At 56.1% G+C, this 18849-nt stretch overlaps 1 protein-coding gene across 1 annotated transcript; it reads left to right on the plus strand.

The window, feature by feature from the left end:
- Positions 1 to 6557: 6557 nt before the first annotated feature.
- Positions 6558 to 18267, plus strand: LOC119104586 (glutathione S-transferase). The gene is made up of 5 exons (XM_037228313.1): positions 6558 to 6660; positions 11295 to 11434; positions 16377 to 16560; positions 16975 to 17095; positions 17562 to 18267. The coding sequence occupies exons 1-5, from the start codon at positions 6599 to 6601 to the stop codon at positions 17730 to 17732; spliced, it is 678 nt and encodes a 225-aa protein (XP_037084208.1). The 5' UTR covers positions 6558 to 6598; the 3' UTR covers positions 17733 to 18267.
- Positions 18268 to 18849: the final 582 nt, after the last annotated feature.

The following is an 18849-nucleotide window of genomic DNA, read 5'->3' on the forward strand; positions in this document are numbered from 1 at the left end:
ATGTTGCATTTTCGGCACGCCCACGCCAGGGCCAGCAGCTCGAGTTCAATCACTGCGTAGCGTAACTCCGTCTCCGACAGGAACCGAGATCCGCACTGGATCAGGCGCCACCGGCCAGCCCTGTCCAGCTGACGGAGACAGAAACCGAGACCGCCGGCGCGGGCTGCGTCAGTCTCCAGCGCCGTCCGCCGCAGTGGATTGAAAAACTCCAGCACGGGAGGCGACAGCAGCTCCATCTTCGCGGCGGCGAACGCCTGATCGTGAGCCGGCGTCCATAGCCAGGCGTCCATAGCCAGGCGTCCATAGCCAGGCGTTCCGCGGCCGCAGCAGCTCACGGAGCGGCTCAGCGGCCGCGGCGACGTCAGAGGAGAAGGACCCCAGCTGGTTGACTGGGCCGAGGAATGATCTCAGGTCGGTGATGTTGCTGGGCTTCGGGAACGACTTGATGACTCGAATCTTCTTATCGTCAGTGGTGTAGCCAGTCGAGCTGATGTTGTAGCCGCAGAATTATTATTCCGCCTCCGCAAAGCAGCACTTTTCCGCGTTCAGGGTGATCCCATGCTCTTAACACCGCTGAAGTATTTGGCGCACGTGCGGCACATGGGCTTCGTACTCAGAGTCATAGGCGAGCACATCGTCCACCACTTTGCAGGTGTTCGGGATGTCTCCCAGGGCGGCATCGCCGCGCTGGTTGTCAACATCGCCTGAGCTGACGATGCCCATCGGGACCCTCTTGTACCTGAACCTGCCCCACGGCGTGATGAAGCATGTCAGATCTAGATCCTCCTCTCTGATTGGGACCTGGTGGTAGCCGGCCTTGCCGTCCAGCTTGGTGAAGACGGCCGCGCCAGGCGTGATTGCCGCCACCGCGTCCTGCAGCGAGCGGACTGGGCGGGCCGGCCTCTTCACGAATCGATTCAGCTTCGTAAAATCGGCCGTGGGCGGCAGCCTGACACTGCACCATCTGGCGACCGCTTCGCCACCGGGACGATGGGGTGACACCACGGCGTGGGGTGCTCGACGGGCTCTATGATGTCCTTGCTGAGGAGGTCGTCAAGCTGCTCTCTGACATCCTGTCTCCAGCAGAACGGAATGTTCGTCGCTGTCGATAGCGCATGGGGGACGGCGTCATCTGTCAGCTTCATCTGTCATCCGTCATCTGTCATATTCGCATCGGCTCTCCCACCATCTTCCGCAGAGGTGATTGGACGTCGAAGACGCGGGGAAACTCAGCCTTCAGTGCTTCAAACTGATGTTTCCGTTGCTGTGCCGAGGGGGCGCCGCCGGTGCTCTGCTGTGCCGGGGCGTCGCCGCCGGTTCTCTGCCGTGTCGGGGCGGCGCCACCGGTCCCAGCGAGGCGCTCCGGCTGTGTTATGGGCGGTTCCATCTCTGTGTCTGAGGCGAGCCGGCTTCTCGCTGCTTCGACGTAGCCTCTTGCGCGGCGTCGTGCGCCGCCGCCACTGACACCGTCAGCCCTGTCCCGGCACCTGTAACGCTGAAGTTTGCCGCGCCGCTGTCCGAGACAGACGTGGTCCCGGGGCACCGGTACCCGGCGGCCGGCGGAGAGCGCGCCGCGGGCGGTGACGCAGCGGCGACATGCTGATCCGGCGTCGGCCGGCGCGGCGGGCCGCTGCTGACCTGTCGAATCTGCGCCGGGAAGCTCGGAGGGAGTGTGCTGGGCTCCATGCAATCGCGCCAGGACAGCAGAGGGCTGTGCAGACCGCAAATCACGGACACATCCACTGTCCTGATGACGTGTCCTGATGACGTCATCAGGACTGTCCATCAGGACGTGTCCTGATGACCTCACCCAGCTGCAGTGTGACGCCGCCGGTGCCGACGCACTCCATTTCCCGGTTGTCGGCGTTCAGCAGACGGGTGACTGGCGGCTGAAGGTCTTCACCACGCAGGCCCATCTTTTCCGCGCTGCGAAGCGATAGGGCTGAAGTCTCAGCTCCTGTGGCCGGTGTCCATTCCGTCTCCGACACGCCGCCGTCCGCGCGGCGCAGCTGCAGGCGAACGCGTGGGGTCCGACGGGCTATGTGTTTTCGTCGCAGCACGTCGAGTGTGAAAACGGTGATTACATGTTGTCGCCAGCTTTTAAGCTGAAACATTTTGTCCCAATGTTATCATCAAAGACATGGAGTCTCTGCGGCGATGGGCGTCCTTGCCGGCACTTGGCTCAAAAATGTATCAGGGTGCTATGACGTAACTGTCAGTAACGGCAGCCTGTTGTATCACTATCGCACTGTCAGGCTATAGTGGTCAGCCCAGGATGAACACCGTCATGAACACTGAACAAAATTGGGGGCTCGTCAACCACTACCGCTGGCTGACTGGTCGTGCCGATCCTGGCGATGCATACCAAAACGGGGCACCCAAGCGGTGACATGAAGTAGCTGATCACGGTCTTACGCTAGGTTGACGGCCCCCTGTGGCTCGGCATCAAACGCGTTGAAGTTTTCCAATGGTGTTGTTCTTCGTTCCACAACGCAGGGCTGCTGATGCCGCAGCTCCTGTGGCTGCTGATGCCACAGCTCACGTGGCTTGTAAGACCGCGAAAAACAACCCTCGTTTTGCGCAACGCGAAGACGTGGCGTTGGCAACGACAGCTGACAATAACAGATGAAGGAAAGAAGCCAGCTTCCTGCTGCTAGGAAGCGAAGCCCCCACCTCATCTGCGTGTTTGTCGTTCCGGAGCTGAGCTGGGAGACGCTGTCCTACCCCGACATGGTCTCGTGGACAAACAAACCACTCAGCCGCCAGAGATGGGACGCATGCCAGACTGCGCTATAAAAAGCGTCCGAGATCAACCGCTGGGCCCAGCTGACTTGTCACGTTAGTCCCGGATCTTTGAACGATGTGTAAACTCATCACGGGGTGGCGAGGTCCGGCACAGGCCGCAGAACAAGCTGAGTACAAATATGGGCTTCTCGTTGATGCTAATGGTAAGGCAAGGGGGCGTAATAGCAGAGTGGTTAGGGCGTCATGTAAGGCCGCCGAATGGATGTAGTGGCCGAAGGGGCGTAATGACCGTAATGACCTTCGGATTTCACGTGGGAGACCCGAGTTGGACCCCCGGTCGTGCCACGGGCCCTGGATGCTAACGTGGCCTTTGCATTCGCTGCCGCTCCATAAACGGGTGTGCGACGACTTGCGTCGTGTTTTGTTTAATAAAAAAGATCGGGACAAAATGCTATTGTATTTCGAGCTACCATGATGCCAATCACAATTTCCCATATGTATGAATCTTCATATCGCTCCGAGCAAATGGTCCCTTCATTAATACCCAAACAATCATGAGTGACCTTTTAATTCTGCTTCAGTATAAAAATGCATTGATTGGGACCCACCACTGGCGTCGGATCTAGCGGGAATTGCAAGATCATGGCGACCCATGGTACTAATCTGAAATGCACGGACAATGGGATCAACGGGGCGAGACCTATAGTTTACGGGTATAAATACATCCGGCACGCTTACTTTGAAAATGTGTTGGCTATGCCATATACACCAATACGTCATTTTCTGCCTGCCGATTTCATCCCGAGGAACCAAATCTTAAAGTACTGCGAACGTGAAATGATGAAAAGGTATACATATATATATATATATATATATATATATATATATATATATATATATAACGATGTAGCAAGAATACCTCAGGATCAATCAGTTACGTCCATTATGATAGTCATGGTGACCAGCCATGGGTTTCCCTATGTGTCGTATCGTCGTGCATTTCAGATTATGCACCAACCTTTGTCCTCCTCTAGTAGCGCCGGCATGGGAAAGCTAATATCTCTATCGGGTCAGATCCAGCGTGACTTTTGATGACCCTCTTTGGTGATTTTTCGAATCCGCCTCTGCCTGCAGCGTCGCTATCACCACCCTTTCCGCGCGAGGGGTGTCACCTGAGTTTATGTACCGGCTGCAACGGCACCGTATCATCGGGAGACCTCAGAGCCTAACCATCAGAGACCATCAGAGACCATCAGAGACCTCAGAGCCTGATCACCAGAGACCATCAGAGACCTCAGAGACCTCAGAGCCTGACCATCAGAGACCATCAGAGACCTCAGAGCCTGATCATCAGAGACCATCAGAGACCTCAGAGCCTGATCATCAGAGACCATCAGAGACCTCAGAGCCTACCGCACACCGCAGGGCTCCCTTAAGCGCCATGCCGCCCAGATCTGCACCCGTCAAATGAACGCTAAGCTTTTGTTCCATCTTATTTGAAAGATATGGGTAAAGTTTTGCCTGTCTATGACCTTACATCTTCTAGAAGAAGTATGTTCTGCACCATCCAAGACCACACACTTATCGCGGATCTACGCCGTACGGCGATAACATCTACCGATGGAGACCTATCTAGGGCAGGTACGCATGACGACTTCAGGGCAAACTTCATACGTATCTAGAAAACAACCTGATGAGTGTTTTTAAAAATTTTAGTGCTGAGGTCTGGCTCCGGGTGAAGATTCCACCCGATAGCACACCTACGTCGTGAAGTAGCAGCACCCTAAGCGGTCGTCTGAGACTTGCCACCAGAAATGGTTTACCAACTGTGGACTTGATGAGCTGGAGTCCAGTGCCCACGGCTGTCGCGATGGCAGAGTAAAACGGACCTTAGTCTCTGTGTTCACAAGGCAGTGTGACTGCTGTAGTAATCCCTCACAGTGTCTGTCACGAACAAACGTGCGGTTATATCGACTATCCTTCAAGACGTATGGTGAGCGGTGACCAAAATGAGCCACCACCAAATTCAGACAGTCCGTCCACTATCTCACCTTCGGTACCACCTCTTAAACCAGAGCGGTTGATAATTCTCCTGGCCGAGTCTTCGGTTGTGTCCTTTTCCACGGCTAAGTGCAGCGACACATCTCGCGGCCCCTGCACGTGTCGCACACAGCACACAAAGCGATGGGCACTCATCGTCTGCTGCGCATTCTCAGCGTCTTTGAACTCCGCGCCCTCGGCTCCCATCTTTAGTTTATAGCAGTGAATCAGAGCACGAAACCGCCGCATCTGTAGCATCTCTGAAAGGGCAGAAAGGTCTCAGAGGCCTCCCATACGGAGGCGAAGGCTATCTGCGGACAGCTGTGGCGGTCGGGCGGGCGGTGTGGCAGTCACTCACGGTCAGGTGTGGCGGTGGAGACGCCTCCCTCACGGTCAGGTGCAGCGCTGGAGACGCCTCCCTCACGATCAGGTGTGGCGGTGGAGATGCCACCCTCACGATCAGGTGTGGCGGTGGAGACACCTCCCTCACGGCCAGGTGTAGCGGTGGAGGCGCCTCCCTCACGGTCAGGTCTAGTGGTGGAGACGCCTCCCTCGCGGTCAGGTGTAGCGGTGGAGACACCTCCCGCCTCCCGCCCCCCCCCCCCCCCCCTGCCACTGTTCAAAGGCATACCTCTCGTCTGAGCGGCTACCCCAAATCAAAGCTCCGAGCTATTCGGAAGCATTTCGGGACGAGTGGTGTACCGACCAAGCTGGACGCGCCTGATCTTTAACTGGGAGTGAGGAGTGCAAACAAAGGTGCCAGACTCTCTTTGAAGGCTTCCCTCATTCGCCCGCTCCACTGTGTGCTGGGTGCTGGCCTAGTGCAAAGATGTTGACATGTGACGACGCTGCAGTTGTGTCGAACAAACACCTCGACAAAAACCTGGTTTTGCATTGAACGGTTTTTTCAGCACTTGGCGGGCTCTTTCAGGGATTTCTGGGGGTGACTCGATGTTTATGAATGATCGGGGGTGACTCGGCTGATGGGGGGCTCGATTACCGTTCAGCTCGTTGCTGCGGCTTTGTTATTAGTCGCGCACTGTCCCGTACTCGACAAGTTTTGTTTCTTACAATGCTATGTTGCGATTTTGACTTCGTATGAGAACACCACCACCCAATGGCTACGCGTCATGCAACGGCGCCCTTCATTACACAGGGCGGTAATGAAGCGCCGGTGGCATGGATGTACGACGAGGTACATCGGGAATCATGAAACCCGCCCTGCGCTGCTTACCCACGAGTTACCCACAGTATTGTGATGTGCGTGCATCGGCTCCCTCAACCTTGCATGTAGGCGGGGTGGGGCGTGCGTTTGTGGGTGCTCTTGTATTTACGGGTCGGGTGAGTATGGCCTCCAACGTGTTTTTCCGTTGGCCTTGGTTCGGCAGGCATAACAGTCTGACATTAGCATACCGCTCCCATCACCACGCGCGAAGCCCGGGCGCAGGCCTGCGTTTGGGAAAGGTGGCTCGTTTCACCCCCGTACACGTCGGTCAATGGGTGACGTCACCGTGACTCGCGACAATCGTGCACCTTCTCGGCCCAAATCACCGGCCGCGAGCACTCCCATCAGAGCTCTGACGAGCGTCTCCTTCCAGCACCTTCCGCCAATCATCATCGTGACTCAGCGGGGCTTCGCCGGCGGCTACATGACGAGGCGGCTTCGCGCGTAAGCGGAGCTCCGGCGGCGTCTGCCATCATGCCCCGCGGCGGTTCTGCGCGCGCAGATGGTGCCGACGTTCCTGGGCTGCCGAGGTTCGGCCGGTCGTAGCCTCTATCTGAGCGCATAGAAACGGACGGAGCGGGCGCACAGATGGGCAGTGTGGTCGGAAGAGCGTCGAAGGAGGGTCGCGTGGCCAAGGAACAGAACCCGACGTAAGTTATACGCACGCTTCCCCGGGGCTACAGCATATTTATCTTGAGGGGACGGTTACGGTGATGTGGTTATTGCGTATTTGATCGCTTTCATGGTCTGTTGTCGGCGGGTTTGCTATGAAGGCCCGATTGGGAAGACGATCTTCCCACTGTTTCTTCCTTGGTTATTGCGTATTTGGTCGCTTTCATCGTCTGTTGTCGGCGGGTTCGCTGTGAGGATCTGATTGGGAAGACAGTCTTCCCACTGTTTCTTCCTTGCTTATTGCGTATTTGATCGCTTTCGATGTCTGTTGTCGGCGGGTTTGCTATGAAGATCCGATTGGGAAGACGGTATTCCCATCGTTACTTCCTTGGTTATTGCGTATTTGATCGCTTTCATCGTCTGTTGTCGGCGGGTCCGCTATGAAGATCTGATTGGGAAGACGGTCTTCCCACTGTTTTTTCCTTGGTTATTGCGTATTTGATCGCTTTCATCGCCCGTTGTCGGTGGGTTCGCTATGAAGACCCGATTGGGAAGACGGTATTCCCATTGTCTCTTCCTTGCAGCACCGCATGGTTAATGTTAGATGCTTGCCGGAAATAACGTGGCTGCCCTGTTACCTTCCGTTACCCCGCTTCCAACATTCGCGCTAGTCAGAGCAATCACGTGGGCAATGATTGCGGATTACATTAAGGTCTTCATGCGCCATTTTTGTTTGCGTATGTGTGAGCCAGTGTAACAGTCCGACGTCGGGTGGTATGATGCTGAGCAACTTAAAATGCTTTCCAATTTACTGGAATGATTCAGTTGTCATGTGGAACGAGATGTTCGTGAACGTGATGTCATTGGTCCCGTGGCCGCGATGTATTACGTAAATCCACGGTTTTTTCGACGGAAGTGCTGGGATGCTTTGTTAAGAAACGAGGTGGCATTAATTAAATTTCCGGATCAAGGGAAGGGAGATGTTTCCTATTAATTCTGGAATGGCGAAATTATGAACTAATGAGGAAATGCCAGTGACCGGGTGGGGTTTGGGATAACGTTGTCAGATAGAGAAACAACATATACCTCATTCCTCAGCCACCGCAATTCGTACTCATTGCCTTGTGTTAAGTGGCCCGGAGCGCGTTACCTAGTATTGAGTTGGCTTGATTTCTCAACGGATCGATGCCAGGCGGCGCTGTTATTTAATGTAGTCGTAAAACACGTGCCACCTTAACCTGCGTTCCCTCGATTTGTTGTCACAATGCCGCACGAAATGAGATGTTCTTGAGATGTTCTCGAAGTGGAAATGAGATGTTCTCGCACGTCAATATTCAGGATATCCGGTGGTCTGCAGTGTCAGCGAGCCACAGGTCGTCAGTGGCGGCTGGGCGACGCTGCAGTGGGCCGGTGAGGCGGCGCATGCTAAGTCACCCGAGACGTTCACGGCGCCTCTAACGGTGGCGACGATGCTGCCATGTTGATGACATGGTCAGGCAGATCTTCGTCCCCCTGAGCTTCAGTAGGGACATCTGAGCAGCGGCTCGCTGACAGCTATCGAAGGTTGGTGACGCTCCGTCGTTCACAGCGAAGGCTGGCGACGCTCCGTCGTTCACAGCAAAGGCTGGTGACGCTTGGTCGTTCACAGCGAAGGCTGGTGACGCTTTGTCGTTCACAGCGAAGGCTGGTGACGCTCCTTCGTTCACAGCGAAGGCTGGTGACGCTTGGTCGTTCACAGCGAAGGCTGGTGACGCTCCGTCGTTCACAGCGAAGGCTGGTGACGCTCCGTCGTTCACAGCGAGAAGGCTGGTGACGTTCCGTCGTTCACAGCGAGAAGGCTGGTGACGCTCCGTCATTTACAGCGAGAAGGCTGGTGACGCTTGGTCGTTCACAGCGAGAAGGCTGGTGATGCTTGGTCGTTCACAGCAAAGGCTGGTGACGCTTGGTCGTTCACAGCGAACGCTGGTGACGCTCCGTCGTTCACAGCGAGCGCCCGCTCACGATTCATACTCGCGACAGCGGAGGGTTGCAGAGGGCTTCTTCCCCCCCCCCCTCCCTCGGCCCACCTGACATCTCGAACCACATTCCGCCTTAGCGGCTGCTCAAGATATGCCAATTGATGCGGCGCGGTACGGTGGATGGTTCGGATAGACACTACGGTTTTCGGCTTCCGCGATCTCTGTCCTGGCAGCCGTATTGGGATGGTTGCTGGTCTGCCATAGCCTTCCTAATGTTCTGAACTTCGTGTGGAAAGACACCATCTGAAGACAACTAGCAGCAGCATCACATCGGTCTGAAGGCCGACCGTTTTTATTCCTCGTCAATGATGGTAGTCTGGAGCTCGGTATACGTTGATGAATTCTCCACTGAGACGGAGCCGGCAGTGCTGGTCGCGCCGGTCTGTCCTGCCATCTGTTGCCGTCACGTGGCTATGGCGAGACGTGGCGCGACGTGACGTGCCGTGCCGCGCGCACGCCGGGAGCGCGGCTGTCGACCAGACGTGGCGGGGAGGGGGCGATATATTTTGGTGCCGGCCCCACCCCCGTGACGTGTGACGGCTTGCTGCTGCCCGTCTGTGTGCAGCTGAATCATGGGCGCGGACGCCGCCATCGGTGCACATATCGAGTATAGATGCATGATACCGGCCTAATCCGAGGAAAAATGGCTCCCAAAACCCTGTTGCCTGATATAAATTCATTCATGAAAGAACTATATTTCCTTTTACTGGTAAATCGTCGTCGGTACCATTTAAGTGCCGGCCCCTAAAAGTTTAGTACCCACCGATGTAGTACCGCCGGCTTTTGCCACGGTTGGAAGATCACACCGCGCCTCAGGTCGACAGGCCGGGGGGTCACCATGCCCGGCTGCCGTTCTCAACCGAACGCCGGTAACAGGCGTGCTCGCTCGGCCGGCTGCTGCCGTGCTGGTCGTCCGCGCTCGCTGGTCGGTCGATAATGCTGTGTTCGGGTGCAGCAAGGCCCTATAAAAGGGTGATTTACCGTGGCGCTGCACTGTATCGGGGCGGGCGAGTATCGGTGCAGCCGGCGTGGTATTCGGGCAGTCCAGGTGCCCTTTCTCCGACGTTAATATTCGACATTCCTGCGGCATGTTCGCTGTCAACAATAAAAGCTGCCAAGTGGGCGGTTATCTGTAAAGCCTAATAGCTAACGTGTAGACAGCAAATATCACGTAGTTAGGGTCCGTTGCCAGTGCTGTATTGTGTGGGCTTCAGCAGCGATCGACAGTTAACGACAGGCCAATTATCTAATGAACGCAGCTCCTCTAGATGACAGAAGCGATCGAGGGCGATAGGAGAGCGATCAGGCGTTTTTGTCCGGCACGCCATCGGCCCATTCCGGCCAGCGCGGGCCCGCGTCTTCCGGCGTCGGACCCATCGCCGGTGACGTCAGTCAGACCAGCATCGGGCCGCGCGCGCGACGGGCGCGCCCGCCTCCACCGGACATGCCAATCGGAGTCGGCTTGACCAGACACGGAGATCGGAATCGACGCCGAACCTGTGGAGGCTGACGGTCGGCACGGCGGCAGGGCGATAGCGACGGGCTGTGGCCTGGTGTCGCCGGAAGAATAGGCGAAGAGGTCGCTCTATTTCTGCGAGGTTCTGGGTGTCCCGGAAATACGGTAGATAGTTTACCCGGCGATGAGCAATTAGCGTTCATATAATTCGGTTTCTTTGCGAGACACGTTTGTGATGGCAACGTCCTGTTGTCATTGTTCGTTGTGCGTGACTCTACAGGACGCGAGCCGTTGAGAAGTTGTCGACTCGACGGGTTCGTGATTGAGGTTGTGACCCCGTGTGGGTCTGTTTGGACCTTCGGTATCACCTTTGTCTTTTCTCTTTCGAAATGTCATTCCTTTCCTTGCGTTATACCTTACAATTCACCGTGTCATGTCATGTCGGAATTAACTTGGCAGTCAGCAATGACGAAGAACTGCAGGCGTCCTATGAAAGAGCAAGATTGCTATGAAATGAGCTATGGGCATGACCTGCCTACCTCCAGACTCTCCCCCCCCCCCCCCCCCCCCCGGGTGGACACCTGTGCTGCGGCGGTGGCAGGTCATTGACCAAGATCGCACAGGCCGGGCCCGTCACAGGTGTTCTGTCCCAGTCCAAGGTCTACTGTTCAATACCACGCGCGCCGTCAGACTATCAGCGGCGGGGCGGCACGGTGGGCGGCTCTGGAGGGCCGCTTTGTGGTGGCGTTTCCACGTCGCGCGGCCTTGGTGGAGACTGTGCGTCATCGTTAGCGTACTGAAAACGCGGGCTACAGAATATCCGCTTCACTGTGTGCGCACGCCGTGGACGGACATGCGCTTGAAAGGACGGGCGCAGACACGGGTCTTTGATATTTCTGTGTGGGGGATTCGCTTTGCGGAATTGGCGATTAGTCGCGCTCCTTTGCGGATCCACCAGAGCAGACGGCGGCCAGCTTCCCTGCTCCCGAGTCTGAAACAGCGCGGAATATGAGACCAGCTACACTCCCCGTATGGGTATTACAGAGTGTTCCGCTGAACCTCGGATCCGAGCTGGCTCACCTCAAGCTCCGCGCGATCTGGGATCCGCGTCTGAGACTGAAGCACTGTCTACCTGGCTGTAGGCTTAACGCGTCGATGCGTCGCCCTGTGATGACCGCCGGCACCGGCTGTGTTGCAGACCGAAGATGCCGGCTCTCAAGCTGATCTACTTTGATGGAAAGGGTCGGGCCGAGCCTTTGCGCTGGATCCTGGCCGCCGGTAACGTGCCCTTCGAGCAGGAGACGTTCGGCTTCGACGCCTGGCCTGCCCGCAAGCCAAGTGAGTGCAGCTGCAAACATTGGACTTGGATAAGACGGTAGTGTTAGCCTTATTTCTCGGAGAAAACCAGGAGAATGGAGGCATAGTTTGCTTAACCCAACGCCATCTCCAGTCTCCTCGTGTTCTCCGAGGAATAAGGCTCATACTACTGTCTTATCCATGTGAATGCTATTCCTCGCTAATGCACTGAACAACTTGCGTACAAATTGGACTAACCAAAAAGTCAGTGTTTCATGTAATACGGTGTAAACTGTCGAGCATTCTCGCAGTTTATGTGTCTTTTTGCTGTGATTTGCCATTAATGCTGCGGTGATAATGTTGCAATGTCGTGATCTCAAGATGGGCCTTACGTGATCGTAATTCGTACCAGTCATGGCGGCGTTGTGAGCTGTCGCTTGTTGGTTATAATGATCCATGATTTGTGACAATGCTATGAACCGCTGTGTTATGGTCGAAAACAAAGTAAAATTGTGACCATATTTCCGCCGTTCGCTATCTGTTGGTGTTACAACTGGCGTTAATCAAAATTCTCTGTCCATTCTACGAAAATCAAATTTCGAAGCAAATTTTTGCGTAACAAATCCATTAAATAGCAAAATAGTGACGGGATGATGAAATACAGCCGCGACACAACAGCCGGCGCATAGGCTGATTGCCACCGTCCTTCGCATGCCCGGCGCGGCCTCCCTTACTGAGGGTGACGGCAGTGCCAGATGCGCGGCATGTCGGCGTTGGTGAAAGCGCCTCCCGCCCGCACTCCTCCCAACGTTGGGAAAGCGCCGCAATATTGATGGCGCCATGGTGAGAGGGAAACTGCTATAAATCTATTCAACTTGACGCCGCTGGCGCCACTGGAATTGCTGTTTCGCCATGTGTTTGCCCATAGTTCGTTGTTGCCATGCGGTGCGTGCGTGTGTGCGTGCGTGCGGACGTGCGGGCTCATCTCTGCGTGCGTGCGTGCCGCGGGGCCGGCTCGAGCACACGCAGGCTGGATTTATGCGGCGGCGAGCGGCCCGCTGCTGGAAGTCGCTTTCACGCGGGTCATCGCCTGGCGGGCTGACCCGTGATGTGAAAGTCTCGAGTCACGGTGAGGTGCCGTGACAGACAGTCCGCGCCAGCCAGCGGGGGACAGCGGCCGCTATTGCCGTATCAGGATGGGCGGAGAACGCAACGGACTGCCGCGTTACGTAACGGCACGGGACAGCCAAGACGGCTGGCTGCGTGCGATTCGTTTAAACGTTGTCATGGCAATGACGCTGGTACGGACGGGAGCTAGAAATAAAGAATGGTGACATGGGACCATCGAAACGCGGCTGCGTGCTCGAGATGTGTTCGATATTCGCGTCTTTGGAATAGCGTGTCACGCATGGCTGCACACGTGGACCAGTGGTAGCATACACATTAGTGTCATTGCCTCGAAATTTAGCCATAGTTGCCTTGCCTGTAAGAAGTCAAGTTCCGCGAGGATGGTTAGTCGTGGCGCATGTAAGTGGGGCATGCATCGTGATACATGGTGGATAATAACGATGGCTTCATTACCTTGAAATTTAGCCGTTGGTACCAAACATGTAACAAGTGAGGCTACGTGATGAAGATGAGTCATCGTGCATTTTCTTCGACATTTGATGTTTTTTTTTCCCCCACAAGCGTTATCAAGCATAAAATGACCGCAGTAGTCCACGCGCCCCATAACGTTTATCACCATCGTGCGTATTATCCAGCAGCGGGGCTACTAGCCGTCATGACGTCACAAAACACCGAACTGGCAAAGATGCACCACGTGACCCGTCCGCATCCAGCTCATAATACGTGACCGAGTGCCCCATGCGATCTCACTGACCATCCATAGTGGAAGGTGTACTATCGCCTGTCGTTCGACGGTGCGCTTTTCCGGGTCCACGGCCTCCGCGTAGCCGTCCCTCCGGTGTCGCGGCCTCCGCATGGGCCGTCCCTCCGGGGCTGCGGCCGCAGCGTGGTCCGTCCCTCCGGGAGCCGCAGCCGCCGCGTGGTCCGTGCCTCCAGGGTCCACGACCGCCGCGTGGTCCGTGCCTCAGGGGGTGCGGCCGCCGCGTGGCCCGCTCGGCCCACATGCCGGCCGTCGCGTTTTTGTCCGTCTGTCTGCGCGTGCGCCTGTCTGTTAGCCGGCGGCCATGAGGCGGCGTCGGCGGGTTCGACGACCCGGAAGCGCGGGCCGGGAACGCTCCCAAGTGAAGCGGCCGCTGCCGGCCGCCAGGTCGCGCGTGGTAACTGCCGGTTGACCTGTTTATGCATGCGTTCGCCGTTCGTCCGACAGGCGGAATGAAAGCAGCCGGCCGCTATTGTGCCCGGCGGTTGGTGTGCCGTGTTTCGCAGCGCGAGTTTTTCATCTGGGTAATCTGTTCCAAACCACTGAACGCAAGCTGTTTGGTGAGTCGTGTGTGAAGTGGTTCGCAAGTTATTATCGAATTTCTGAAGACCCGGGAATGAGTGGGCTCTGACCCTGATAGAGGTCATTGCTGGTCACATATCTGTGCCCGATAGAGGTCACACAGACTGTCCCCTAGCCAGCGGGAGCGACACAGACTGTCACCTAGCCTGCGGGAGCGACCCAGACTGTCACCTAGCCTGCGGAAGCGACCCAGACTGTCACCTAGCCTTTGGTAGTGACACAGACTGTCACCTAGCCTTCGGTAGTGACCCAGACTGTCACCTAGCCTTCGGTAGTGACCCAGACCGTCACCTAGCCTGCGCGAGCGACCCAGACTGTCACCTAGCCTTTGGCAGCGACACAGACTGTCACCTAGCCTTCGGTAGTGACCCAGACTGTCACCTAGCCTGCGGCAGCGGCACAGACTGTCACCTAGCCTGCGGCAGCGACACAGACTGTCACCTAGCCTTCGGTAGTGACCCAGACTGTCACCTAGCCTTCGGTAGTAACCCAGACTGTCACCTAGCCTTCGGTAGTGACCCAGACTGTCACCTAGCCTGCGGGAGCGACCCAGACTGTCACCTAGCCTGCGGGGGCGACCCAGACTGTCCCGCCTGTCAGCACACGCGCCGCTAGACTTGTGCCTGCTGAAAATGCGGGCATGCCTGTACTGTGTAATGCGTTATACCGTATTTGCCCGCGGTTTTCTAGGTGTAAAGGACAAGGCTGCTCTGCCACGTTGCGAATTATTGCAACACAGCTCATCTTATTCGCACGAAAACGACACAGTGATCGAGAGACCTGTCCATCGCAACTGTTAGAGCCCACGATTTCCTGCATGCCTGCCACGCATGCAGGAAATCGTGGTTCGACTTCATTGAGATCAGCTCTTCCGTGCGCTGGCCCATCACGTGTACGCTATTGTCCGTACTCTAGCAGTGCAGCTCTCTCCGGCGCAGCTGGGGGGGGGGGGGGGGGGGGGGCGGAGGCATTTTCACGCGCTGCGCGAGAAATATGGTGTTAGGAGTGAGCCATGCATGTCATAGTACGGCACGATCGATGGAAACATTAAAGGAGCTGAACAAAAGTGAATTCAGTAGGTAGCGCATGGGCTTCAATGCATGACGAAGTTTCACGCGGTGATCTAGCTAGAAATCGATAACGCATGGCCTGACCGTGATGGGCACCTGATAAGGGAAGGTATCGTCTAAGCCGCGCGGACGCGTATCAGCGTTTGTGCGACTATTAACAAGAGTGCGCGCCCGTTGACACAGTGCTGGCGTCGCGTCGCAGAGTAAGCAGTTAGCGTTATCAGCCACGTCAAGGCCGCGGCGGAGGCCCGGCTGCCCACAGCCCAAATCTGCCCACAGCCCACCTGGAGCGGCGCCGTGATGGCCTGATCCGATGCTCATAGTGGATGAGAGTCCTCGAAGGCTGTGAGATGCTTTCGCGTCTGTGAACATTAAGATGACGTGTTCTACCTTAGAGCAGGGAGGGTTCGGAGTTTCGGACTATTCCCACTCCGCTCGAATACAGGGCTCGTTGGTCCAGTACAGCGCAACTGTAATTTTCTGCCGTCTCACACGTGGCTAGGTGGCCGCGCCGTCTCGGCTTATGCATGGCGGTTGTTGTTTTGGAATGAAAGGCTGTGCGGTTGTTATAGTCGCGTTCACCGCAGTTTTTGTGAACTTCTGGACGGCCGCGCCATTGGTCTTTAGTTAAGGGGAATTTTAAAGAAATATGTAAAAAATAAGCTTTCAAGGTCAGTCTGGTCTGACACACCAAACGTTCAAACAGCTTTAGCCTTTTTAACTCTAAACAGCTATGGTTGTCTGCCGGCACGCCGAATGACGGGACTCACGTTCTGACGATGGTTTGGTTGTGCGCGTGATTGTGGTTGGGTGGTTGGAATGACGGTAGTAAATGATCGCGCGGTAGACTGTATGTCCCGACACTGACAGTGTTGCCAGTGGCCCAGACTGCTGTGACTGTCTTCAGTGGGACAGCTGCGGTTGTCTTCAGTAAGCTGTGTGTCCCGATACTGACAGGGTTTGCAGTGATCTAGACTGTTGTGGTTGTCTTCAGCTGGACAGCCGTGGTTGTCTTCAGTAGGCGGTATGTCCCGACACCGACAGTGTTTCCAGCGGTCTAGACTGTTGTGGTTGTCTTCAGCTGGACAGCCGTGGTTGTCTTCAGTAGGCGGTATGTCCCGACACCGACAGTGTTTCCAGCGGTCCAGACTGTTGTGGTTGTCTTCAGTGGGACAGCTGCGGTTGTTTGGTTGCAGACACACCATGCGGCACTATAACGAGTCTGGCGGTGTTGACGGTTGCGGTTGTCTGGTTGCAGACACACCGTGCGGCACTATAGCGAGTCTGGCGGTGTTGACGGTTGCGGTTGTCTGGTTGCGGGCACACCGTACGACACTACAACGAGTCTGGCGGTGTTGACGGTTGCGGTTGTCTGGTTGCGGGCACACCGTGCGGCACTACAACGAGTCTGGCGGTGTTGACGGTTGCGGTTGTCTGGTTGCAGACACACCATACGGCAGCGTGCCAATCCTGATGGTGGACGGCCAGCCGCTGTGTCAGACCCTGGCCATAGCGCGGTACGCCGGCACCCTCGGCGGACTCGTCTCCAAGGATGCGCTGAAGAACGCCCTTGGGGACGAGGCGGCCGACACCATGGCCGAGGTGGTCTCCAAGTTCTTCGATACAGTGTAAGCCCGTCGTCTGTGCTCTTCCTTACCCGTGTTACAGGGTGGTCTGGGCCCCGGACACCGGATATTTAGCAGCCATCCAAAAGACCTGTAGCCGGGCCCGCATCGGCGTTGTCCCTGTTCTGTATCGTGTTCTTCTGGAAGAAGAGAAGGACTTACTGGGGAAGGGTGTTGCAGAGACCGGGGCCTGGTGTACACGCCTTGCGACAACTGTTATGTGTCCGAGTCGTGTGAGGATCTCCTGCTGCTGCGCGCTGCTGCTAGTTGAGTGTGTACCAGAGAAGTCTCGGAGAGAACGGAGCTGCCACACGAGCAGTCAGGTTCGCCGAGTTACCTGCTGAGCTGCCTCGTGAACAGTCAGGTTCACCAAGTCATCAGTTTTGTCGGCTGCATGACGCTGCGTTTCGGCTGCAGGTTCGAGAAGGATGCTGAGAAGAAAGCGTCCACAGAGAAGTCGCTGTTCGAGGAATACCTGCCGAAGGTGTTGAACGTCTGGGAGTCGCGGATGAGCGGAGCATTCCTCGCTGACGACAAGGTAATTAATGATGACTTCTGTGTCTCACGCCCAGCGGCCGTCATCAGTAAGGGGAACGTCATTAGCTTCTGATTCGGCATGAGTGTCGCTAGATGTATGTGCATCATTGCAAGGGGCATTTGCTTGTCGCGCGGCACCATATGTGCGTACCTCAGTTAGATAGCGAACTACATACGACTTACACGCTAACTGACATTCGACTTAACTAACGGACACTTTAATTCCTCTAATTCTGGCATTTCTTTTGGACCTGCGGAAAGCTGCAATGAAACCTTTATCTTAACCTTCATCATGACATGGTAGCGCCAATGGCTTTAACCATCGTATGTGTCCATCGCCCGCCGCCTATCACCTGCAGCCTATCACCTGTGAGCTTGACCCGTACCCTGTGAATTTCATCAGTACCATTGACCTTTACCCTGCAAACATTGACCCGGAAACGTGACCTTGTTTGTGACTGTTTCAGGCGATGTGGCAGGACGTGTTTGTGGGCCACTGGCTCTCCCGCCTGGAGGAGGCCCGGCCCGACTTATTGGCCAAGTTCCCCAAGCTGGCCGGCCAGAAGAACAAGGTGCTGGCCCTGGACGGCATCAAGAAGTATCTGGCCAGCCCTCCCCAGTACAGCCTTCCGTTGTAGAGCGGACGACAAGGCACCTGCCGCACAGCGAGAGCCAGCACGCCGCGTAACCCTGCGACGCCGCGCCTCCCACCACGGTGACGCGGTGGTGACACGGTCCTCTCTGACGCAGCGGAAGCGACGCGACTTCACTACCTCTTCTCTCGTCCACCGTCCTTGTCGCCGGTTGCATTTCTGGTGTCTGCACCGGCACTGCGTGTACGCCGCGCCTCCTCTTCGGTCAGAGGGCGCCTTGCCCCGGAACAGAGATGTCACGAGCCGGTCGCCTGGCTCGTTCGTCCTATCTCCATTTCACCCATGCACAGGGTAACGAAGTTGTGTTCAGCCGGAATATGGCCATTTAGGGGTGACTTTGAACCTACTTGCACGCGAACATAGATAGACATTGTTTTCTGGCGTATAGAAACTCACGGAACCGTTCATCACCATTGTTTCTGTCGAAAAGTTGCGAAAGACGTCCACTTTCTCGTGAAAGCGACATGGATGCGTATTTTTCGTGACGTTTGGCGGTACGATACATCAACATTTGCTGTAATTTGTTTTCTCTTCAGTCTCACCCAGCGCTCCAACTCTGACTCCAAGTCAGTATCCATGGTAACGGTATTTCGACAAGAGCTCCTCTCTTCACGACTTGGCGGGAAGCTGCCTGCACCCCGCGCGCCGGATGTAGACAGATCTCCCCCCGCCCCGCCGCCCCCCCCCCCCTCCCCCCCTCAGCAGCCGCGCAGCCCCTCTCGCAAACCATCTCCAGTTTGTGAGCCACCAGCGGCGTGGTCAGGGGCGTTCGAAGTAACGGCGAGTACCTCAAATTGTCAGCCAAATCACGTAACGTGGGCACTTCAACGAAAACTACATGAAACGCCGACATGGCGTGAAACGTCTAGTTTCTTCCTAAGATGTACCCAAAACCCGAAGACCCCAAACGCGATACGACACACCAGCCTGTCTCCTTTCTTCAGGACTAGGACGGCACGCATCAGCGCACAACATTGTGACCTGTTAAACCTCGCCCGACGAATTCTGGACAGCTGCGCTGGCATGACCAATGTGCTCTTTCATTACGACGAAGCGGAATTACACGCCACCGTGTCCGTATCCCGCTGCTTTTCCGCATGTG

This window comes from Pollicipes pollicipes, unplaced genomic scaffold (assembly GCF_011947565.3).
Source record: "Pollicipes pollicipes isolate AB1234 unplaced genomic scaffold, Ppol_2.1 Scaffold_6052;HRSCAF=7182_pilon_pilon_pilon, whole genome shotgun sequence".
NCBI lineage: Eukaryota > Metazoa > Arthropoda > Thecostraca > Pollicipedomorpha > Pollicipedidae > Pollicipes > Pollicipes pollicipes.